This window comes from Hyla sarda, chromosome 8 (assembly GCF_029499605.1).
Source record: "Hyla sarda isolate aHylSar1 chromosome 8, aHylSar1.hap1, whole genome shotgun sequence".
Classification (NCBI taxonomy): domain Eukaryota; kingdom Metazoa; phylum Chordata; class Amphibia; order Anura; family Hylidae; genus Hyla; species Hyla sarda.
The window spans coordinates 232,214,965-232,242,913 of record NC_079196.1 but is presented as its reverse complement, the minus strand read 5'-3'; the positions used below and the strand labels follow the sequence as shown (position 1 = coordinate 232,242,913).

General features: G+C 45.2%; 1 protein-coding gene across 1 annotated transcript in view; it reads right to left on the bottom strand.

The window, feature by feature from the left end:
• The window catches only part of LOC130284362 (uncharacterized), a 61,858-nt gene continuing 33,909 nt past the window's right edge, over positions 1–27,949 (bottom strand). Inside the window, exons 4-6 of the mRNA XM_056534639.1 lie at positions 21,744–21,766; positions 19,381–19,440; positions 1–495 (exon numbers count right to left, since the gene is read on the bottom strand). Of these exons, the coding sequence (XP_056390614.1) occupies positions 325–495; positions 19,381–19,440; positions 21,744–21,766 (254 nt within the window). The 3' untranslated portion in view covers positions 1–324. The remainder of the gene's footprint in view (positions 496–19,380; positions 19,441–21,743; positions 21,767–27,949) is intronic.

Sequence of the window (27,949 nt, the reverse complement as noted above, 5' to 3'; positions counted from 1 at the left end):
TCAGCAGTCTGTGCGTTTATTTCATAGTGAAAATTTCTACAGAATCAGGAAAAGGGAACAAAGGCGGCAAAAATAATCGCAACGATCTTAATAATTCACAGAATAAGATGAAACAAGCAAAACAACGGCCAATCAGAATTAAGGACAAGAGAACGGAGCCAACATCATTAGGCATAGAGAAGAGGCTCTGCAGGGGCCGGACAATCTGTCAGCAGCTGATGACATCACTCGGAGTAGGCGGGGCTTACATTAGATAACTACATACATAGACATAAGCTACTAGTGGTGGATATAGGGATTGCTAGCCCCACATCCTTATACGGACTATCCTCCGGTGGTCACATTAATGAAGGTGTTTTTAGGTTGAGGGGTCACCGTGGTGATGGTAGGAGGGATGGTCGATGGTACGAGAGTCTCGGGATGACGCAGCGTAATAATCAGAGTAATCGTGATAATTACTATAACAATGATGACGATGAACACGCACAAGCGATTCTGAAACACAAGAGACAGTCAGGGTTACCTCGTGGACAACAGCAGAAAACAATAAAGAAATGACAAAAGGATAAAACAGGAGACTGCTGCCACCTGTTCACACCTGCAGAGATCCCTGAGAGTGTTTAGGGCTGTCCTGCCAAACCAGAAGTTATCTACCACACTCACTGCTTCACCCTCTATCACAGTCACTGCCCCATCCTCTACTACAGTCACTACCCCACCCTCTACTACAGTCACTACCCCACCCTCTACTACAGTCACTACCTCATCCTCTACTACAGTCACTACTCCACCCTCTACTACAGTCACTACCCCATCCTCTACTACAGTCACTACCTCATCCACTACTACAGTCACTACCCCACCCTCTACTACAGTCACTACCTCATCCTCTACCACACTCACTGCTTCACCCTCTACTACAGTCACTACCCCACCCTCTACTACAGTCACTACTCCACCCTCTATCACAGTCACTGCCCCATCCTCTACTACAGTCACTACTCCACCCTCTACTACAGTCACTGCCCCACCCTCTACTACAGTCACTACCCCATCCTCTACTACAGTCACTACCCCATCCTCTACTACAGTCACTACTCCACCCTCTACTACAGTCACTACCTCACCCTCTATCACAGTCACTGCCCCATCCTCTACTACAGTCACTACCCCATCCTCTACTACAGTCACTACTCCACCCTCTATCACAGTCACTGCCCCATCCTCTACTACAGTCACTACTCCACCCTCTATCACAGTCACTGCCCCATCCTCTACTACAGTCACTACTCCACCCTCTATTACAGTCACTACCCCACCCTCTACTACAGTCACTACTCCACCCTCTACTACAGTCACTACTCCACCCTCTACTACAGTCACTACCCCACCCTCTACTACAGTCACTACCCCATCCTCTACTACAGTCACTACCCCATCCTCTACTACAGTCACTACTCCACCCTCTATCACAGTCACTGCCCCATCCTCTACTACAGTCACTACTCCACCCTCTACTACAGTCACTACCCCACCCTCTACTACAGTCACTACCCCACCCTCTACTACAGTCACTACCCCACCCTCTACCACACTCACTGCTTCACCCTCTACTACAGTCACTACCCCACCCTCTACTACAGTCACTACTCCACCCTCTACTACAGTCACTACTCCACCCTCTACTACAGTCACTACTCCACCCTCTACTACAGTCACTACTCCACCCTCTACTACAGTCACTACCCCATCCTCTACTACAGTCACTACCCCATCCTCTACTACAGTCACTACCTCATCCTCTACTACAGTCACTACTCCACCCTCTACTACAGTCACTACCCCATCCTCTACTACAGTCACTACCCCACCCTCTACTACAGTCACTACTCCACCCTCTACTACAGTCACTACTCCACCCTCTACTACAGTCACTACTCCACCCTCTACTACAGTCACTACCCCATCCTCTACTACAGTCACTACCCCATCCTCTACTACAGTCACTACCCCATCCTCTACTACAGTCACTACTCAACCCTCTACTACAGTCACTACTCAACCCTCTACTACAGTCACTACCCCACCCTCTACTACAGTCACTACCCCACCCTCTACTACAGTCACTACCCCATCCTCTACTACAGTCACTGCCCCATCCTCTACCACACTCACTGCTTCACCCTCTACTACAGTAACTACTCCACCCTCTACTACAGTCACCACTCCACCCTCTACTACAGTCACTGCCCCATCCTCTACTACAGTCACTACTCCATCCTCTACTACAGTCACTACCCCACCCTCTACTACAGTCACTACCCCATCCTCTACTACAGTCACTGCCCCATCCTCTACCACACTCACTGCTTCACCCTCTACTACAGTCACTACTCCACCCTCTACTACAGTCACTGCTCCACCCTCTACTACAGTCACTACCCCACCCTCTACTACAGTCACTACTCCACCATCTACTACAGTCACTACCCCATCCTCTACTACAGTCACTACCCCATCATCTACCACACTCACTGCTTCACCCTCTACTACAGTCACTACCCCACCCCCTACTACAGTCACTACTCCACCCTCTACTACAGTCACTACTCCACCCTCTACTACAGTCACTACTCCACCCTCTACTACAGTCACTACTCCACCCTCTACTACAGTCACTACCCCATCCTCTACTACAGTCACTACTCCACCCTCTACTACAGTCACTGCCCCATCCTCTACTACAGTCACTACCCCATCCTCTACTACAGTCACTACCCCATCCTCTACTACAGTCACTACTCCACCCTCTACTACAGTCACTACCTCACCCTCTATCACAGTCACTGCCCCATCCTCTACTACAGTCACTACCCCATCCTCTACTACAGTCACTGCCCCATCCTCTACTACAGTCACTACTCCACCCTCTATCACAGTCACTGCCCCATCCTCTACTACAGTCACTACTCCACCCTCTACTACAGTCACTACCCCACCCTCTACTACAGTCACTACTCCACCCTCTACTACAGTCACTACTCCACCCTCTACTACAGTCACTACCCCACCCTCTACTACAGTCACTACCCCATCCTCTACTACAGTCACTACCCCATCCTCTACTACAGTCACTACTCCACCCTCTATCACAGTCACTGCCCCATCCTCTACTACAGTCACTACTCCACCCTCTACTACAGTCACTACCCCACCCTCTACTACAGTCACTACCCCACCCTCTACTACAGTCACTACCCCACCCTCTACCACACTCACTGCTTCACCCTCTACTACAGTCACTACCCCACCCTCTACTACAGTCACTACTCCACCCTCTACTACAGTCACTACTCCACCCTCTACTACAGTCACTACTCCACCCTCTACTACAGTCACTACTCCACCCTCTACTACAGTCACTACCCCATCCTCTACTACAGTCACTACCCCATCCTCTACTACAGTCACTACCTCATCCTCTACTACAGTCACTACTCCACCCTCTACTACAGTCACTACCCCATCCTCTACTACAGTCACTACCCCACCCTCTACTACAGTCACTACTCCACCCTCTACTACAGTCACTACTCCACCCTCTACTACAGTCACTACTCCACCCTCTACTACAGTCACTACCCCATCCTCTACTACAGTCACTACCCCATCCTCTACTACAGTCACTACCCCATCCTCTACTACAGTCACTACTCAACCCTCTACTACAGTCACTACTCAACCCTCTACTACAGTCACTACCCCACCCTCTACTACAGTCACTACCCCACCCTCTACTACAGTCACTACCCCATCCTCTACTACAGTCACTGCCCCATCCTCTACCACACTCACTGCTTCACCCTCTACTACAGTAACTACTCCACCCTCTACTACAGTCACCACTCCACCCTCTACTACAGTCACTGCCCCATCCTCTACTACAGTCACTACTCCATCCTCTACTACAGTCACTACCCCACCCTCTACTACAGTCACTACCCCATCCTCTACTACAGTCACTGCCCCATCCTCTACCACACTCACTGCTTCACCCTCTACTACAGTCACTACTCCACCCTCTACTACAGTCACTACTCCACCCTCTACTACAGTCACTACCCCACCCTCTACTACAGTCACTACTCCACCATCTACTACAGTCACTACCCCATCCTCTACTACAGTCACTACCCCATCATCTACCACACTCACTGCTTCACCCTCTACTACAGTCACTACCCCACCCCCTACTACAGTCACTACTCCACCCTCTACTACAGTCACTACTCCACCCTCTACTACAGTCACTACTCCACCCTCTACTACAGTCACTACTCCACCCTCTACTACAGTCACTACCCCATCCTCTACCACACTCACTGCTTCACCCTCTACTACAGTCACTACTCCACCCTCTACTACAGTCACTACCCCATCCTCTACTACAGTCACTGCCCCATCCTCTACCACACTCACTGCTTCACCCTTTACTACAGTCACTACTCCACCCTATACTACAGTCACTACTCCACCCTCTACTACAGTCACTACCCCATCCTCTACTACAGTCACTACCCCACCCTCTACTACAGTCACTACTCCACCCTCTACTACAGTCACTACCCCATCCTCTACTACAGTCACTACCCCATCCTCTACTACAGTCACTACCCCATCCTCTACTACAGTCACTACCCCATCCTCTACTACAGTCACTACCCCACCCTCTACTACAGTCACTAACCCACCCTCTACTACAGTCACTACCCCATCCTCTACTACAGTCACTACCCCATCCTCTACTACAGTCACTACCCCACCCTCTACTACAGTCACTGCCCCATCCTCTACTACAGTCACTACTCCATCCTCTACTACAGTCACTGTCCCATCCTCTACTACAGTCACTACCCCATCCTCTACTACAGTCACTACTCCACCCTCTACTACAGTCACTACCCCACCCTCTACTACAGTCACTACTCCACCATCTACTACAGTCACTACCCCATCCTCTACTACAGTCACTACCCCATCATCTACCACACTCACTGCTTCACCCTCTACTACAGTCACTACCCCACCCTCTACTACAGTCACTACTCCACCCTCTACTACAGTCACTACTCCACCCTCTACTACAGTCACTACTCCACCCTCTACTACAGTCACTACCCCATCCTCTACCACACTCACTGCTTCACTCTCTACTACAGTCACTTCCCCACCCTCTACTACAGTCACTACCCCATCCTCTACTACAGTAACTACCCCACCCTCTACTACAGTCACTACCCCACCCTCTACTACAGTCACTACCCCATCCTCTACTACAGTCACTACCCCACCCTCTACTACAGTCACTACTCCACCCTCTACTACAGTCACTACTCCACCCTCTACTACAGTCACTACCCCATCCTCTACCACACTCACTGCTTCACCCTCTACTACAGTCACTTCCCCACCCTCTACTACAGTCACTACCCCACCCTCTACTACAGTCACTACCCCATCCTCTACTACAGTCACTACCTCACCCTCTACTACAGTCACTACCCCACCCTCTACTACAGTCACTACCCCATCCTCTACTACAGTCACTACCCCATCCTCTACTACAGTCACTACCTCATCCTCTACTACAGTCACTACTCCACCCTCTACTACAGTCACTACCCCATCCTCTACTACAGTCATTACCTCATCCTCTACTACAGTCACTACCCCATCCTCTACTACAGTCACTACCTCACCCTCTACTACAGTCACTACCCCCATCCTCTACTACAGTCACTACCTCATCCTCTACTACAGTCATTACTCCACCCTCTACTACAGTCACTACCTCATCCTCTACTACAGTCACTACTCCATCCTCTACTACAGTCACTACCTCATCCTCTACTACAGTAACTACTCCACCCTCTACTACAGTCACTACCCCATCCTCTACCACACTCACTGCTTCACCCTCTACTACAGTCACTACTCCACCCTCTACCACACTCACTGCTTCACCCTCTACTACAGTCACTACCCCATCCTCTACTACAGTCACTACCCCACCCTCTACTACAATCACTACTCCACCCTCTACTACAGTCACTACCCCACCCTCTACTACAGTCACTACTCCACCCTCTACTACAGTCACTACCCCATCCTCTACTACAGTCACTACCCCTTCCTCTACTACAGTCACTACCCCATCCTCTACTACAGTCACTACCCCATCCTCTACTACAGTCACTACCCCATCCTCTACTACAGTCACTACCCCACCCTCTACTACAGTCACTACCCCACCCTCTACTACAGTCACTACCCCATCCTCTACTACAGTCACTACCCCATCCTCTACTACAGTCACTACCCATCCTCTACTACAGTCACTACCCCATCCTCTACTACAGTCACTACTAGTGTTGCTCGCGAATATTCGCAATTCGAATATTATTCGCGAATATCGCATATTCGCGAATTCGCGAATTTCGCGAATATAGCGCTATATATTCGTAATTACGAATATTCGTTTTTTTTTTTTTTTTTTTTCTTCACAGTACACATCACAGTGATCATCCCTCTCTGCTTCCAGCTTGTGTGGTGTAAAGAAGGCTGTAATACTACTGTGTGAGACTGACGTGCGAAAATTCGCATATACAAAAAATGCGCATATGCGAAAATTAGCATATGCTAATTTTCGCATATGCGAATTTACGCGCGTGTTGATTTTGTATATGCCAATATTCACATATGGTAATTTTCGCATGCGCGAAATATTCGCATACGCGAAAATAAACGAGAATATGACGAATATGCGAATATTCGCGAATATATGACGAATATTCGTCCATATATTCGCGAATATTCGCGAATTCGAATATGGCCTATGCCGCTCAACACTAGTCACTACCCCATCCTCTACCACAGTCACTACTCCACCCTCTACTACAGTCACTACTCCACCCTCTACTACAGTCACTACCCCATCCTCTACTACAGTCACTACCCCACCCTCTACTACAGTCACTACTCCACCCTCTACTACAGTCACTACCCCACCCTCTACTACAGTCACTACCCCATCCTCTACAACAGTCACTACCCCACCCTCTACTACAGTCACTACCTCACCCTTTACTACAGTCACTACCCCATCCTCTACTACAGTCACTACCTCACCCTCTACTACAGTCACTACCCCATCCTCTACTACAGTCACTACCCCATCCTCTACCACACTCACTGCTTCACCCTCTATCACGGTCACTACCCCACCCTCTACTACAGTCACTACCCCACCCTTTACTACAGTCACTACCCCATCCTCTACTACAGTCACTACCCTATCCTCTACTACAGTCACTACCCTATCCTCTACTACAGTCACTACCCCATCCTCTACTACAGTCACTAACCCACCCTCTACTACAGTCACTACCCCATCCTCTACTACAGTCACTACCCCACCCTCTACTACAATCACTACTCCACCCTCTACTACAGTCACTACCCCACCCTCTACTACAGTCACTACTCCACCCTCTACTACAGTCACTACCCCATCCTCTACTACAGTCACTACCCCTTCCTCTACTACAGTCACTACCCCATCCTCTACTACAGTCACTACCCCATCCTCTACTACAGTCACTACCCCATCCTCTACTACAGTCACTACCCCACCCTCTACTACAGTCACTACCCCACCCTCTACTACAGTCACTACCCCATCCTCTACTACAGTCACTACCCCATCCTCTACTACAGTCACTACCCATCCTCTACTACAGTCACTACCCCATCCTCTACTACAGTCACTACCCCATCCTCTACCACAGTCACTACTCCACCCTCTACCACAGTCACTACTCCACCCTCTACTACAGTCACTACCCCATCCTCTACTACAGTCACTACCCCACCCTCTACTACAGTCACTACTCCACCCTCTACTACAGTCACTACCCCACCCTCTACTACAGTCACTACCCCATCCTCTACAACAGTCACTACCCCACCCTCTACTACAGTCACTACCTCACCCTTTACTACAGTCACTACCCCATCCTCTACTACAGTCACTACCTCACCCTCTACTACAGTCACTACCCCATCCTCTACTACAGTCACTACCCCATCCTCTACTACAGTCACTACCCCATCATCTACCACACTCACTGCTTCACCCTCTACTACAGTCACTACCCCACCCTCTACTACAGTCACTACTCCACCCTCTACTACAGTCACTACTCCACCCTCTACTACAGTCACTACTCCACCCTCTACTACAGTCACTACCCCATCCTCTACCACACTCACTGCTTCACCCTCTACTACAGTCACTACTCCACCCTCTACTACAGTCACTATTCCACCCTCTACTACAGTCACTACCCCATCCTCTACTACAGTCACTACCCCACCCTCTACTACAGTCACTACTCCACCCTCTACTACAGTCACTACCCCATCCTCTACTACAGTCACTACCCCATCCTCTACTACAGTCACTACCCCATCCTCTACTACAGTCACTACCCCATCCTCTACTACAGTCACTACCCCATCCTCTACTACAGTCACTACCCCATCCTCTACTACAGTCACTAACCCACCCTCTACTACAGTCACTACCCCATCCTCTACTACAGTCACTACCCCACCCTCTACTACAGTCACTACCCTATCCTCTACTACAGTCACTACCCCATCCTCTACTACAGTCACTACCCCACCCTCTACTACAGTCACTGCCCCATCCTCTACTACAGTCACTACTCCATCCTCTACTACAGTCACTGTCCCATCCTCTACTACAGTCACTACCCCATCCTCTACTACAGTCACTACCCCATCCTCTACTACAGTCACTACTCCAACCTCTACTACAGTCACTACCCCATCCTCTACTACAGTCACTACCCCATCCTCTACTACAGTCACTACTCCATCCTCTACTACAGTCACTACCCCATCCTCTACTACAGTCACTAACCCACCCTCTACTACAGTCACTACCCCATCCTCTACTACAGTCACTACCTCACCCTCTACTACAGTCACTACCCCATCCTCTACTACAGTCACTACCCCATCATCTACCACACTCACTGCTTCACCCTCTACTACAGTCACTACCCCACCCTCTACTACAGTCACTACTCCACCCTCTACTACAGTCACTACTCCACCCTCTACTACAGTCACTACTCCACCCTCTACTACAGTCACTACCCCATCCTCTACCACACTCACTGCTTCACTCTCTACTACAGTCACTTCCCCACCCTCTACTACAGTCACTACCCCATCCTCTACTACAGTAACTACCCCACCCTCTACTACAGTCACTACCCCACCCTCTACTACAGTCACTACCCCATCCTCTACTACAGTCACTACCCCACCCTCTACTACAGTCACTACTCCACCCTCTACTACAGTCACTACTCCACCCTCTACTACAGTCACTACCCCATCCTCTACCACACTCACTGCTTCACCCTCTACTACAGTCACTTCCCCACCCTCTACTACAGTCACTACCCCACCCTCTACTACAGTCACTACCCCATCCTCTACTACAGTCACTACCTCACCCTCTACTACAGTCACTACCCCACCCTCTACTACAGTCACTACCCCATCCTCTACTACAGTCACTACCCCATCCTCTACTACAGTCACTACCTCATCCTCTACTACAGTCACTACTCCACCCTCTACTACAGTCACTACCCCATCCTCTACTACAGTCATTACCTCATCCTCTACTACAGTCACTACCCCATCCTCTACTACAGTCACTACCTCACCCTCTACTACAGTCACTACCCCCATCCTCTACTACAGTCACTACCTCATCCTCTACTACAGTCATTACTCCACCCTCTACTACAGTCACTACCTCATCCTCTACTACAGTCACTACTCCATCCTCTACTACAGTCACTACCTCATCCTCTACTACAGTCACTACTCCACCCTCTACTACAGTCACTACCCCATCCTCTACCACACTCACTGCTTCACCCTCTACTACAGTCACTACTCCACCCTCTACCACACTCACTGCTTCACCCTCTACTACAGTCACTACCCCATCCTCTACTACAGTCACTACCCCACCCTCTACTACAATCACTACTCCACCCTCTACTACAGTCACTACCCCACCCTCTACTACAGTCACTACTCCACCCTCTACTACAGTCACTACCCCATCCTCTACTACAGTCACTACCCCATCCTCTACTACAGTCACTACCCCATCCTCTACTACAGTCACTACCCCATCCTCTACTACAGTCACTGCCCCATCCTCTACTACAGTCACTACCCCACCCTCTACTACAGTCACTACCCCACCCTCTACTACAGTCACTACCCCATCCTCTACTACAGTCACTACCCCATCCTCTACTACAGTCACTACCCCATCCTCTACTACAGTCACTACCCCATCCTCTACCACAGTCACTACCCCATCCTCTACCACAGTCACTACTCCACCCTCTACCACAGTCACTACTCCACCCTCTACTACAGTCACTACCCCATCCTCTACTACAGTCACTACCCCACCCTCTACTACAGTCACTACTCCACCCTCTACTACAGTCACTACCCCACCCTCTACTACAGTCACTACCCCATCCTCTACAACAGTCACTACCCCACCCTCTACTACAGTCACTACCTCACCCTTTACTACAGTCACTACCCCATCCTCTACTACAGTCACTACCTCACCCTCTACTACAGTCACTACCCCATCCTCTACTACAGTCACTACCCCATCCTCTACCACACTCACTGCTTCACCCTCTATCACGGTCACTACCCCATCCTCTACTACAGTCACTACCCACCCTTTACTACAGTCACTACCCCATCCTCTACCACACTCACTGCTTCACCCTCTATCACAGTCACTACCCCACCCTCTACTACAGTCACTACCCCACCCTTTACTACAGTCACTACCCCATCCTCTACTACAGTCACTACCCTATCCTCTACTACAGTCACTACCCCATCCTCTACTACAGTCACTAACCCACCCTCTACTACAGTCACTACCCCATCCTCTACTACAGTCACTACCCCACCCTCTACTACAGTCACTACCCTATCCTCTACTACAGTCACTGCCCCATCCTCTACTACAGTCACTACCCCACCCTCTACTACAGTCACTGCCCCATCCTCTACTACAGTCACTACTGTATCCTCTACTACAGTCACTGTCCCATCCTCTACTACAGTCACTACCCCATCCTCTACTACAGTCACTACCCCACCCTCTACTACAGTCACTACCCCACCCTCTACTACAGTCACTACTCCACCCTCTACTACAGTCACTACTCCACCCTCTACTACAGTCACTACCCCATCCTCTACTACAGTCACTACCCCATCATCTACCACACTCACTGCTTCACCCTCTACTACAGTCACTACCCCACCCTCTACTACAGTCACTACTCCACCCTCTACTACAGTCACTACTCCACCCTCTACTACAGTCACTACCCACCCTTTACTACAGTCACTACCCCATCCTCTACCACACTCACTGCTTCACCCTCTATCACAGTCACTACCCCACCCTCTACTACAGTCACTACCCCACCCTTTACTACAGTCACTACCCCATCCTCTACTACAGTCACTACCCTATCCTCTACTACAGTCACTACCCCATCCTCTACTACAGTCACTAACCCACCCTCTACTACAGTCACTACCCCATCCTCTACTACAGTCACTACCCCACCCTCTACTACAGTCACTACCCCACCCTCTACTACAGTCACTACCCTATCCTCTACTACAGTCACTGCCCCATCCTCTACTACAGTCACTACCCCACCCTCTACTACAGTCACTGCCCCATCCTCTACTACAGTCACTACTGTATCCTCTACTACAGTCACTGTCCCATCCTCTACTACAGTCACTACCCCATCCTCTACTACAGTCACTACCCCACCCTCTACTACAGTCACTACCCCACCCTCTACTACAGTCACTACTCCACCCTCTACTACAGTCACTACTCCACCCTCTACTACAGTCACTACCCCATCCTCTACTACAGTCACTACCCCATCATCTACCACACTCACTGCTTCACCCTCTACTACAGTCACTACCCCACCCTCTACTACAGTCACTACTCCACCCTCTACTACAGTCACTACTCCACCCTCTACTACAGTCACTACTCCACCCTCTACTACAGTCACTACCCCATCCTCTACCACACTCACTGCTTCACCCTCTACTACAGTCACTACTCCACCCTCTACTACAGTCACTACTCCACCCTCTACTACAGTCACTACCCCATCCTCTACTACAGTCACTGCCCCATCCTCTACCACACTCACTGCTTCACCCTCTACTACAGTCACTACTCCACCCTCTACTACAGTCACTACTCCACCCTCTACTACAGTCACTACCCCATCCTCTACTACAGTCACTACCCCACCCTCTACTACAGTCACTACTCCACCCTCTACTACAGTCACTACCCCATCCTCTACTACAGTCACTACCCCATCCTCTACTACAGTCACTACCCCATCCTCTACTACAGTCACTACCCCATCCTCTACTACAGTCACTACCCCATCCTCTACTACAGTCACTACCCCATCCTCTACTACAGTCACTAACCCACCCTCTACTACAGTCACTACCCCATCCTCTACTACAGTCACTACCCCACCCTCTACTACAGTCACTACCCTATCCTCTACTACAGTCACTACCCCATCCTCTACTACAGTCACTACCCCACCCTCTACTACAGACACTGCCCCATCCTCTACTACAGTCACTACTCCATCCTCTACTACAGTCACTGTCCCATCCTCTACTACAGTCACTACCCCATCCTCTACTACAGTCACTACCCCATCCTCTACTACAGTCACTACTCCAACCTCTACTACAGTCACTACTCCACCCTCTACTACAGTCACTACTCCACCATCTACTACAGTCACTACTCCACCCTCTACTACAGTCACTACCCCACCCTCTACTACAGTCACTACTCCACCCTCTACTACAGTCACTACTCCACCCTCTACTACAGTCACTACCCCATCCTCTACTACAGTCACTACCCCATCATCTACCACACTCACTGCTTCACCCTCTACTACAGTCACTACCCCACCCTCTACTACAGTCACTACTCCACCCTCTACTACAGTCACTACTCCACCCTCTACTACAGTCACTACTCCACCCTCTACTACAGTCACTACTCCACCCTCTACTACAGTCACTTCCCCACCCTCTACTACAGTCACTACCCCATCCTCTACTACAGTCACTACCCCACCCTCTACTACAGTCACTACCCCATCCTCTACTACAGTCACTACCCCACCCTCTACTACAGTCACTACTCCACCCTCTACTACAGTCACTACTCCACCCTCTACTACAGTCACTACTCCACCCTCTACTACAGTCACTACCCCATCCTCTACCACACTCACTGCTTCACCCTCTACTACAGTCACTTCCCCACCCTCTACTACAGTCACTACCCCACCCTCTACTACAGTCACTACCCCATCCTCTACTACAGTCACTACCCCATCCTCTACTTCAGTCACTACCCCATCCTCTACTACAGTCACTACCTCACCCTCTACTACAGTCACTACCCCATCCTCTACTACAGTCACTACCCCATCCTCTACTACAGTCACTACCTCATCCTCTACTACAGTCACTACCCCATCCTCTACTACAGTCACTACCTCACCCTCTACTACAGTCACTACCCCCATCCTCTACTACAGTCACTACCTCATCCTCTACTACAGTCACTACTCCACCCTCTACTACAGTCACTACTCCACCCTCTACTACAGTCACTACTCCACCCTCTACTACAGTCACTACTCCACCCTCTACTACAGTCACTTCCCCACCCTCTACTACAGTCACTACCCCATCCTCTACTACAGTCACTACCCCACCCTCTACTACAGTCACTACCCCATCCTCTACTACAGTCACTACTCCACCCTCTACTACAGTCACTACTCCACCCTCTACTACAGTCACTACTCCACCCTCTACTACAGTCACTACTCCACCCTCTACTACAGTCACTACCCCATCCTCTACCACACTCACTGCTTCACCCTCTACTACAGTCACTTCCCCACCCTCTACTACAGTCACTACCCCACCCTCTACTACAGTCACTACCCCATCCTCTACTACAGTCACTACCCCATCCTCTACTTCAGTCACTACCCCATCCTCTACTACAGTCACTACCTCACCCTCTACTACAGTCACTACCCCATCCTCTACTACAGTCACTACCCCATCCTCTACTACAGTCACTACCTCATCCTCTACTACAGTCACTACCCCATCCTCTACTACAGTCACTACCTCACCCTCTACTACAGTCACTACCCCCATCCTCTACTACAGTCACTACCTCATCCTCTACTACAGTCACTACTCCACCCTCTACTACAGTCACTACCTCATCCTCTACTACAGTCACTACTCCATCCTCTACTACAGTCACTACCTCATCCTCTACCACACTCACTGCTTCACCCTCTACTACAGTCACTATTCCACCCTCTACCACACTCACTGCTTCACCCTCTACTACAGTCACTACCCCATCCTCTACTACAGTCACTACCCCACCCTCTACTACAATCACTACTCCACCCTCTACTACAGTCACTACCCCACCCTCTACTACAGTCACTACTCCACCCTCTACTACAGTCACTACCCCATCCTCTACTACAGTCACTACCCCATCCTCTACTACAGTCACTACCCCACCCTCTACTACAGTCACTACCCCATCCTCTACTACAGTCACTGCCCCATCCTCTACTACAGTCACTACCCCATCCTCTACTACAGTCACTATCCCATCCTCTACTACAGTCACTATCCCATCCTCTACTACAGTCACTACCCCACCCTCTACTACAGTCACTACCCCACCCTCTACTACAGTCACTACCCCACCCTCTACTACAGTCACTACCCCACCCTCTACTACAGTCACTACCCCATCCTCTACTACAGTCACTACCCCATCCTCTACTACAGTCACTACCCCATCCTCTACTACAGTCACTACCCCATCCTCTACCACAGTCACTACCCCACCCTCTACCACAGTCACTACTCCACCCTCTACTACAGTCACTACCCCATCCTTTACTACAGTCACTACCCCACCCTCTACTACAGTCACTACTCCACCCTCTACTACAGTCACTACTCCACCCTCTACTACAGTCACTACCCCATCCTCTACAACAGTCACTACCCCACCCTCTACTACAGTCACTACCTCACCCTTTACTACAGTCACTACCCCATCCTCTACTACAGTCACTACCTCACCCTCTACTACAGTCACTACCCCATCCTCTACTACAGTCACTACCCCATCCTCTACCACACTCACTGCTTCACCCTCTATCACAGTCACTACCCCATCCTCTACTACAGTCACTACCTCACCCTTTACTACAGTCACTACCCCACCCTCTACTACAGTCACTACCCCACCCTTTACTACAGTCACTACCCCATCCTCTACTACAGTCACTACTCCACCCTCTACTACAGTCACTACCCCATCCTCCACTACAGTCACTACCCCATCCTCTACCACAGTCACTACCCCACCCTCTACTACAGTCACTACCCCATCCTCTACCACACTCACTGCTTCACCCTTCACCACAGTCACTACCCCACCCTCTACTACAGTCACTACTCCACCCTCTACTACAGTCACTACCCCATCCTCTACCACACTCACTGCTTCACCCTCTATCACAGTCACTACCCCACCCTCTACCATGGTCACTACCTCACCCTCTATCACAGTCACTACCCCACCCTCTACTACAGTCACTTCCCCACCCTCTACTACAGTCACTACCCCACCCTCTACTACAGTCACTACCCCACCCTCTACTACAGTCACTGCTTCACCCTCTACTACAGTCACTACCTCACCCTCTACCATGGTCACTACCCCATCCTCTACCACAGTCACTGACCCACCCTTTACTACTATCACTACCCCAACATCCACCACAGTCACTCCCCAACCCTTTACTACAGTCACTACTCCACCCTCCACCACAGTCACTACCCCACCCTCTACCATGGTCACTGCCTCACCCTCTACTACAGTCACTACCTCAACCTCTACTACAGTCACTACCCCAACCTCCACCACAGTCATTACTCCAACCTCCACCACAGTCACTACTCCAACCTCTACCACAGTCCTGTCCCTCCCTCTACTACAGTCACTACCCCATCCTCTACCACAGTCCCTGACCCACCCTTTACTACAGTCACTACTCCACCCTCTACCACAGTCACTTCCCAACCCTTTACTACAGTCACTACCCCAACCTCCACCACAGTCACTACTCCAACCTCCACCACAGTCACTACTCCAACCTCTACCACAGTCCTCCCCCTCCCTCTACTACAGTCACTACCCCATCCTCTACCACAGTCACTACCCCATCCTCTACCACAGTCACTACCCCATCCTCTACCACAGTCACTACCCCATCCTCTACCACAGTCACTACCCCACCCTCTACCACAGTCACTACCCCATCCTCTACCACATTCACTAACCCACCCTTTACTACAGTCACTACCCCACCCTCCACTACAGTCACTGCCCCACCTTCTTCTACAGTCACTGCTCCACCATCTACCACATTCACTACCCCACCATCTACTACAGTCACTACCCCACCCTCTTCTACAGTCACTACCTCAACATCCACCACAGTCACTACTCCAACCTCTACCACAGTCCTGCCCCTCCCTCTACTACAGTCATACTCCACCCTCTACTACAGTCACTACCCCACCCTCTTCTACAGTCACTACCCCACCCTCTTCTACAGTCACTGCTCCACCATCTACCACAATCACTACCCCACCCTCTACTACAGTCACCACTCCACCCTCTACTACAGTCACTAGCCCACCCTCTACTACAGTCCCTCTACCACAATCACTACCCCACCCTTTACTACAGTCACCACTCCACCCTCTATTACAGTCACTGCCCTACTCTCTACTACAGTTACTACCTCACCCTCTACTACAGTCACTACCCCACCCTCTACTACAATCACTTCCCCACGCTCTACTACAGTCACTGCCCCACCCTCTACTATAATCACTGCCCCACCCTCTACTACAGTCACTACTCCACCATCTACCACAATCACTACCCCACCATCTACCACAATCACTACCTCACCCTCTACTACAGTCACTACTCCACCCTCTACTACAGTCACTGCCCCACCCTCTACTATAATCACTGCCCCACCCTCTACTACAGTCACTACTCCACCATCTACCACAATCACTGCCCCACCCTCTACTACAGTCACAACTCCACCCTCTATTACAGTCACTGCCCCACCCTCTATTACAGTCACTGCCCCACCCTCTACTACAGTCACTGCCCCACCCTCTACTACAGTCACTACTCCACCCTCTACTACAGTCACTACTCCACCCTCTACTACAGTCACTACTCCACCCTCTACTACAGTCACTACTCCACACTCTATTACAGTCACTGCCCCACCCTCTACTACAGTTACTACCCCACCCTCTACTACAGTCACTACCCCACCCTCTACTACAATCACTACCCCACCCTCTACTACAGTCACTGCCCCACCCTCTACTATAATCACTGACCCACCCTCTACTACAGTCACTACCCCACCCTCTATCACAGTCACTACCCCACCCTCTACTACAGTCACTAACCCACCCTCTACTACAGTCACTGCCCCACCCTCTACTATAATCACTGCCCCACCCTCTACTACAGTCACTACTCCACCATCTACCACAATCACTACCCCACCCTCTACTACAGTCACTGCCCCACCCTCTACTATAATCACTGCCCCACCCTCTACTACAGTCACTACTCCACCATCTACCACAATCACTGCCCTACCCTCTACTACAGTCACAACTCCACCGTCTATGACAGTCACTGCCCCACCCTCTATTACAGTCACTGCCCCACCCTCTACTACAGTCACTGCCCCATCCTCTACTACAGTCACTGCCCCATCCTCTACTACAGTCACTGCCCCATCCTCTACTACAGTCACTGCCTCACCCTCTACTACAGTCACTACCCCATCCTCTACTACAGTAACTACTCCACGCATCTAATTTGGTGCATCAAGGTGAAAAGTCCCTGTCATAAGTCGCTGACTGAACCAGGACTAGAGACAAGGGTTGTTACAGTTTTCAATTTAATGGTACCACTTTGTTATCCTGACAGCACGTCTTGTCTTAGGTAAAATGCAGCTGTCTCTCTACCAACTCGAACCCCTCAAACTCAACTAAGGGTCTGGAGTCTACGGCTTTTATGGACTCACACGGCTGGACGTGCAAGGAAAGTTTTAGGCTTCCTACCCCCCTGCCCAGCATCAGAGAAGTGGATTCTCCACACTTAAAGGGCTTGTCCAGTTTGTACTGACTCCAGACCTGGTCCACAGGACTTCACATAGATACCAGGACTCTTCAGTTTTGTCCTGACGTTCCTGCTCCCCGGTATCTCTGAAGATTACTGGGACCCAGAAGACCTTATGGCCCCTGACCGGCCAGAGGCTTCTCCTCCCTAAGGAACTTTGTCTGCAGAATTCTGATAAATTTGCTGAGCATAAAAATACTTCAGCCCTGAATCAAATGTCTGATATGTATCATGTGTGAAGAGTGGCAGGACTAGAATTCACCGAGCCCCATATCAAACATCCAAATTGGGCCGCCTAACCCCACCCCACTATTATAACTTATAACCCACCAATACAGGGAAGGAGTAGATATAATTTAAAATGATGTATAGATTATGAAGGGTTCAGGGCAGGGGGAGGTTCTTCTCCTATAATGCTCCAGTGCTGGGGGGGGGGGGGGCATTATAATACTGCCTTACAGCACTGAAGCATTATAACTTATAATATTCACAGTCTTATAACTTTTAATACCAATTCTTTACAGTATTCATACACCCCTATACACATAATACACACACAGTATATGCAAGCTCTGGGGGTCCTCACAGAGCATTGTGCTCCTTCCCTGTTCCTCTGGCAGAGAAGAGAAAGCATGCTGGAGGCGGAAGGGCCGAGAGGGAAGGGAGAGAGCGGGCCACAGCCATTATCTTTAATTTGGCAGGTGCCCCTAACTACACTTATGATGTCCCTGCCAGCAGGACTTGAGGTTCTGGGGCCCCTAGAGCAGACCATGAGAACTTACAGGTCGCCCTCTCCTCCGGGGTGAGGGTAACAAGTCTCTGGATGATGATCTCTCAATATCCTGTAATAAAGTTATAAAAGACAATAAGAAAACCTCCAGATGTGACAATAGATGTACAGTGGATACAAAAGTCTACACACCCCACCGAAACGTCAGGTTCTAAGGAGGAAGACAAAGATCAATCCTGTCAGAACATCCCCTCCCCCCTTTAATGTGACCTATAACCTGAACAATTCAATTATAAAATTATAATAACAAACTAAAATCTTTGAGAAGAAAAAATCCCCCCCCCCCCATAACCAGGGTGCATAAGTCTGCACACCCTTTTATAACTGATGATGTGTTCAGAACGAACCAATCACATTCAATGTCATATTGTATAGAAGTCACTACACACCAGACATCAGTGAATAATCACACATACAGTTCAGCTCTTCTAGTAGAATTGTCCTGACATTTGCTTAGTTACATCTCGGAGCACAGAGGGATCTCCTTGTTATATCGCTCAGGAGAAGAGAACAAAATAATATCAATCATATGTACCAAATAACATAAATAGTACAGTGGGGAGGTGCTTTAAAGCATAACTTTTACTAAAGTCCTTAAAAGCCACCAATCACACACACAGTGCTCACGTGCTAACCCAAACGTGGAAAATATAGGGTTAAAACTAGATACATGGATGAGATACATGAATTGTCGAAAAATATTATCAGTCTACCCGAATTTAAACAGTATATGCTTCCACGATTCATGTATCTCATCCATGTGTCTAGTTTTAACCCTATATTTTCTACGTTTGGGTTAGCACGTGAGCACTGTGTGTGTGATTGGTGGCTTTTAAGGACTTTAGTAAAAGTTTTGTTTTAAAGCACCTCCCCACTGTACTATTTATGTTATTTGGTACATATGATTGATATTATTTTGCTGGGAGCATTACTGACCCCCTTGAATAGTTTAGCAAATCTACAACTCTATTTCTAACTAAATAATTTCCTGAGATCAGAGACAACATGGGACACAGTGAGGACGCCATCATAGAGTGGAGAATATATGTCAGAACAGAGACATAAACAAGAACATCACATCCCTCCAAATCTCATGAAAAGATAAAAATAAAACTGTTCAGTGAGCTTTCCAAGAGGCTTTACTGCAACATAGAGAAACTGCAGTAATTTCTGGCAAGTACTGGCTGTGTCAATTGGCTATGGGGTGGGGTGACAGGACAGAAGCCTCTTCTTACAAAGAAAAACATCCGAGCTCGAATGAAGTCTACAAAAACAAACATCAAGTCCCCCAAAAGGACGTGGGAAAATGTGTTATGGTCTGATGAAACCAAGGGGGACTTTTTGGCCATAATTCCAAAAGAAACAACACTGCACATCACCCAGAGAACACCATCCCCACAGAGAGGCATTACATAAAATCAAATGGTGTGCAGACTTACGCAACCAGGTTATGGGGGGTGTTTTTATTTTCCCCTCAAATATTTTAGTTTGTTGCAGTTGAATTGTTCAATCGGTTGTTCTTACCAGATTTTTCTTTGTCTCATTCTTTATAACCTGACATTATAATAACAGGGTGTGTAGACTTTTTATATTCACTGTTTATGTTTAAATACTGTATGTGTATATGTGTGTACAGATGGTGGCGTGTTACCACACATATACAATATAACACAAGGTATCTGCCCCATCAGTGATCATCAGACCCAGTGGTGAATATAAGGGACTGTGTGTTACTGTGTGTTATTGTGTGTAACTGTATGCTATTGTGTGTTCTGTATGTTATTATGTGTTACTGTGTGTTATTGTGTGTAACTGTATGCTATTGTGTGTTACTGTATGCTATTGTGTGTTACTTTGTGTAATTGTGTGTTACTGTGTGTTATTGTGTTACTGTATGCTATTGTGTGTCACTGTATGCTATTGTGTGTTACTGTGTTACTGTGTGTTATTGTGTGTTACTCTGTGTTATTGTGTGTAACTGTATGCTATTGTGTGTTCTGTATGCTATTGTGTGTTACTGAGTATTATTGTGTGTTACTGTGTGTTATTGTGTGTAACTGTATGCTATTGTGTGTTACTATGTGTTACTGTGTGTTACTGAGTGTTACTGAGTGTTACTGAGTGTTATTGTGTGTTACTGTGTGTTATTGTGTGTTATTGTGTGTTATTGTGTGTTACTATGTGTTACTGTGTGTTACTGTGTGTTACTGAGTGTTATTGTGTGTTATTGTGTGTTACTGTGTGTTATTGTGTGTTACTGTGTGTTACTGTGTGTTACTGTGTGTTATTGTGTGTTATTGTGTGTTACTGTGTGTTATTGTGTGATGTATGTGCGGTCTGGGGGTTGGTACTTACATGGAAGGTCCTTTTCTTATCACCTGTGGAAAAATAAAATGATATAATAAAAAGAAAATAATTGTACTGATTTGTTTGACTTGTTGTATACTATTTGCTCCATGTATTTTTTTATTGTTTAGTATTGTCTCCTAGTATTGTCTTGTTGTATAGTATTGTCTTGATGTATGGTATTGTCTTGTTGTATAGTATTGTCTCCTAGTATTGTCGTGTTGTACAGTATTGTCTTGTTGTATAGTATTGACTTGTTGTATAATATTGGCCCCTAGTATTTTTTTGTTGTTTATTATTGTCTCCTAGTATTGTCTTGTTGTTGTATAGCATTGTCTCCTAGTATTGTCTTGTTGTACAGTATTGTCTTGTTGCTGTATAGTATTGTCTCCTAGTATTGTCTTGTTGTATAGCATTGTCTCCTAGTATTGTCTTGTTGTTGTATAGCATTGTCTCCTAGTATTGTCTTGTTGTTGTATAGTATTGTCTCCTAGTATTGTCTTGTTGTTGTATAGTATTGTCTCCTAGTATTGTCTTGTTGTATAACATTGTCTCCTAGTATTGTCTTGTTGTTGTATAGTATTGTCTCCTATTATTGTCTTGTTGTTGTATAGTATTGTCTCCTAGTATTGTCTTGTTGTACAGTATTGTCTTGTTGCTGTATAGTATTGTCTCCTAGTATTGTCTTGTTGTATAGCATTGTCTCCTAGTATTAACTTGTTGTTGTATAGCATTGTCTCCTAGTATTGTCTTGTTGTTGTATAGTATTGTCTCCTAGTATTGTCTTGTTGTTGTATAGTATTGTCTCCTAGTATTGTCTTGTTGTATAACATTGTCTCCTATTATTGTCTTGTTGCTGTATAGTATTGTCTACTATTATTGTCTTGTTGTTGTATAGTATTGTCTCCTAGTATTGTCTTGTTGTTGTATAGTATTGTCTCCTAGTATTGTCTTGTTGTTGTATAGTATTGTCTCCTAGTATTGTCTTGTTGTTGTATAGTATTGTCTCCTAGTATTGTCTTGTTGTATAGTATTGTCTTGTTGTATAGTATTGTCTCCTAGTATTGTCTTGTTGTTGTATAGTATTGTCTCCTAGTATTTTCTTGTTGTATAGTATTGTCTCCTAGTATTGTCTTGTTGCTGTATAGTATTGTCTCCTAGTATTGTCTTGTTGTTGTATAGTATTGTCTCCTAGTATTTTCTTGTTGTATAGTATTGTCTCCTAGTATTGTCTTGTTGTTGTATAGTATTGTCTTCTAGTATTTTCTTGTTGTATAGTATTGTCTCCTAGTATTGTCTTGTTGTATAGTATTGTCTTGTTGTATAGTATTGTCTCCTAGTATTGTCTTGTTGTTGTATAGTATTGTCTCCTAGTATTGTCTTGTTGTATAGTATTGTCTCCTAGTATTTTCTTGTTGTATAGTATTGTCTCCTAGTATTGTCTTGTTGTATAGTATTGTCTCCTAGTATTGTCTTGTTGTATAGTATTGTCTCCTAGTATTGTCTTGTTGTTGTATAGTATTGTCTCCTAGTATTGTCTTGTTGTTGTATAGTATTGTCTCCTAGTATTGTCTTGTTGTTGTATAGTATTGTCTCCTAGTATTGTCTTGTTGTTGTATAGTATTGTCTCCTAGTATTGTCTTGTTGTTGTATAGTATTGTCTCCTAGTATTGTCTTGTTGTATAGTATTGTCTTGTTGCTGTATAGTATTGTCTCCTAGTATTGTCTTGTTGTTGTATAGTATTGTCTCCTAGTATTTTCTTGTTGTATAGTATTGTCTCCTAGTATTTTCTTGTTGTATAGTATTGTCTCCTAGTATTTTCTTGTTGTTGTATAGTATTGTCTCCTAGTATTGTCTTGTTGTATAGTATTGTCTTGTTGTATAGTATTGCCTCCTAGTATTGTCTTGCTGTTGTATAGTATTGTCTCCTAGTATTGTCTTGTTGTTGTATAGTATTGTCTCCTAGTATTGTCTTGCTGTTGTATAGTATTGTCTCCTAGTATTGTCTTGTTGTATAGTATTGTCTCCTAGTATTGTCTTGTTGTTGTATAGTATTGTCTCCTAGTATTGTCTTGTTGTTGTATAGTATTGTCTCCTAGTATTGTCTAGATGTACAGTATTGTCTTGTTGTATAGTATTGTCTCCTAGTATTGTCTTGATGTATAGTATTGTCTCCTAGTATTGTCTTGATGTATAGTATTGTCTCCTAGTATTGTCTTGTTGTATAGTATTGTCTTGTTGTATAGTATTGTCTTGATGTATAGTATTGTCTTGTTGTTTAGTATTGTCTTGATGTATTGTCTTGATGTATAGTATTGTCTTGTTGTATAGTATTGTCTTGATGTATAGTATTGTCTTGTTGTATAGTATTGTCTTGTTTATTATCACCTGTGGAAAAATAAAATGATATAATAAAAAGAAAATAATTGTACTGATTTGTTTGACTTGTTGTATACTATTTGCTCCATGTATTTTTTTATTGTTTAGTATTGTCTCCTAGTATTGTCTTGTTGTATAGTATTGTCTTGATGTATGGTATTGTCTTGTTGTATAGTATTGTCTCCTAGTATTGTCGTGTTGTACAGTATTGTCTTGTTGTATAGTATTGACTTGTTGTATAATATTGGCCCCTAGTATTTTTTTGTTGTTTATTATTGTCTCCTAGTATTGTCTTGTTGTTGTATAGCATTGTCTCCTAGTATTGTCTTGTTGTTGTATAGTATTGTCTCCTAGTATTGTCTTGTTGTTGTATAGTATTGTCTCCTAGTATTGTCTTGTTGTATAACATTGTCTCCTAGTATTGTCTTGTTGTTGTATAGTATTGTCTCCTATTATTGTCTTGTTGTTGTATAGTATTGTCTCCTAGTATTGTCTTGTTGTACAGTATTGTCTTGTTGCTGTATAGTATTGTCTCCTAGTATTGTCTTGTTGTATAGCATTGTCTCCTAGTATTGTCTTGTTGTTGTATAGCATTGTCTCCTAGTATTGTCTTGTTGTTGTATAGTATTGTCTCCTAGTATTGTCTTGTTGTTGTATAGTATTGTCTCCTAGTATTGTCTTGTTGTATAACATTGTCTCCTATTATTGTCTTGTTGCTGTATAGTATTGTCTACTATTATTGTCTTGTTGTTGTATAGTATTGTCTCCTAGTATTGTCTTGTTGTTGTATAGTATTGTCTCCTAGTATTGTCTTGTTGTTGTATAGTATTGTCTCCTAGTATTGTCTTGTTGTTGTATAGTATTGTCTCCTAGTATTGTCTTGTTGTATAGTATTGTCTTGTTGTATAGTATTGTCTCCTAGTATTGTCTTGTTGTTGTATAGTATTGTCTCCTAGTATTTTCTTGTTGTATAGTATTGTCTCCTAGTATTGTCTTGTTGCTGTATAGTATTGTCTCCTAGTATTGTCTTGTTGTTGTATAGTATTGTCTCCTAGTATTTTCTTGTTGTATAGTATTGTCTCCTAGTATTGTCTTGTTGTTGTATAGTATTGTCTTCTAGTATTTTCTTGTTGTATAGTATTGTCTCCTAGTATTGTCTTGTTGTATAGTATTGTCTTGTTGTATAGTATTGTCTCCTAGTATTGTCTTGTTGTTGTATAGTATTGTCTCCTAGTATTGTCTTGTTGTATAGTATTGTCTCCTAGTATTGTCTTGTTGTATAGTATTGTCTCCTAGTATTGTCTTGTTGTATAGTATTGTCTCCTAGTATTGTCTTGTTGTTGTATAGTATTGTCTCCTAGTATTGTCTTGTTGTTGTATAGTATTGTCTCCTAGAATTGTCTTGTTGTTGTATAGTATTGTCTACTATTATTGTCTTGTTGTTGTATAGTATTGTCTCCTAGTATTGTCTTGTTGTTGTATAGTATTGTCTCCTAGTATTGTCTTGTTGTATAGTATTGTCTTGTTGCTGTATAGTATTGTCTCCTAGTATTGTCTTGTTGTTGTATAGTATTGTCTCCTAGTATTTTCTTGTTGTATAGTATTGTCTCCTAGTATTTTCTTGTTGTATAGTATTGTCTCCTAGTATTTTCTTGTTGTTGTATAGTATTGTCTCCTAGTATTGTCTTGTTGTATAGTATTGTCTTGTTGTATAGTATTGCCTCCTAGTATTGTCTTGTTGTTGTATAGTATTGTCTCCTAGTATTTTCTTGTTGTATAGTATTGTCTCCTAGTATTGTCTTGTTGCTGTATAGTATTGTCTCCTAGTATTGTCTTGTTGTTGTATAGTATTGTCTCCTAGTATTTTCTTGTTGTATAGTATTGTCTCCTAGTATTGTCTTGTTGTTGTATAGTATTGTCTTCTAGTATTTTCTTGTTGTATAGTATTGTCTCCTAGTATTGTCTTGTTGTATAGTATTGTCTTGTTGTATAGTATTGTCTCCTAGTATTGTCTTGTTGTTGTATAGTATTGTCTCCTAGTATTGTCTTGTTGTATAGTATTGTCTCCTAGTATTTTCTTGTTGTATAGTATTGTCTCCTAGTATTGTCTTGTTGTATAGTATTGTCTCCTAGTATTGTCTTGTTGTATAGTATTGTCTCCTAGTATTGTCTTGTTGTTGTATAGTTTTGTCTCCTAGTATTGTCTTGTTGTTGTATAGTATTGTATCCTAGAATTGTCTTGTTGTTGTATAGTATTGTCTACTATTATTGTCTTGTTGTTGTATAGTATTGTCTCCTAGTATTGTCTTGTTGTTGTATAGTATTGTCTCCTAGTATTGTCTTGTTGTATAGTATTGTCTTGTTGCTGTATAGTATTGTCTCCTAGTATTGTCTTGTTGTTGTATAGTATTGTCTCCTAGTATTTTCTTGTTGTATAGTATTGTCTCCTAGTATTTTCTTGTTGTATAGTATTGTCTCCTAGTATTTTCTTGTTGTTGTATAGTATTGTCTCCTAGTATTGTCTTGTTGTATAGTATTGTCTTGTTGTATAGTATTGCCTCCTAGTATTGTCTTGCTGTTGTATAGTATTGTCTCCTAGTATTGTCTTGTTGTTGTATAGTATTGTCTCCTAGTATTGTCTTGTTGTTGTATAGTATTGTCTCCTAGTATTGTCTTGCTGTTGTATAGTATTGTCTCCTAGTATTGTCTTGTTGTATAGTATTGTCTCCTAGTATTGTCTTGTTGTTGTATAGTATTGTCTCCTAGTATTGTCTTGTTGTTGTATAGTATTGTCTCCTAGTATTGTCTAGATGTACAGTATTGTCTTGTTGTATAGTATTGTCTCCTAGTATTGTCTTGATGTATAGTATTGTCTCCTAGTATTGTCTTGATGTATAGTATTGTCTCCTAGTATTGTCTTGTTGTATAGTATTGTCTTGTTGTATAGTATTGTCTTGTTGTTTAGTATTGTCTTGATGTATTGTCTTGATGTATAGTATTGTCTTGTTGTATAGTATTGTCTTGTTGTATAGTATTGTCTTGATGTATAGTATTGTCTTGTTGTATAGTATTGTCTTGATGTATAGTATTGTCTTGATGTATAGTATTGTCTTATTGTATAGTATTGTCTCCTAGTATTGTCCTCTTATATTGTTGGTCACAAAAAAAAAAGAAAAAAAAAAGTTCAGTACAGCTAGAATTTGTTCAGATTGCTTTGGCAGCACACAATTTGAGACCAAAAAACAAAACCGTCCATTTTAAAAGAGAACCCCCCACCAAAAAGAGGCGTGGCCACTGGAGAAAGTGAGTGTGACCCTGACAAAAGGTGCTTGTCCCCGACAGTTTTTAAAAATCCCAACATATTTACTAAGGTTTCCACACAAAATGTGGTGGATTTGAGCTTCGAAAAACCCGACAGATCAGAACAGTTGTAAAAAAAAGCAAAATGTAGGAAAAGAGCAAAATATAGGGAAACCTTAGTAAATACCTTGGGAAAATACCTGTCGGAAATCAAAAACCACAAAGAAAACAACACAACACTCTTAGTAAATAAACCCCTTTGTCGTAACTGAATGAACTTTGCCTTCAGAACAGCTCAGAAGTCCATAGATACTCTCCTAGGTGACCTCACCGTGTAACATGGGGCTTTATGGCTCCTAGAAGGTGTTATACTTGAGTTTTAGGGCTATTGGTAAAGTACAGGTTCAGGCCAAACTGAACTTTTTGCCAAATATTGTCAAACCTGCCGAACTGAAGGAAAGTGTGTTCATCTCTAGTCATAGCAATGTCTTCCTGTGCCGTCTTGTCTTCTTATCTTCTCATAGTATTGTCTCCA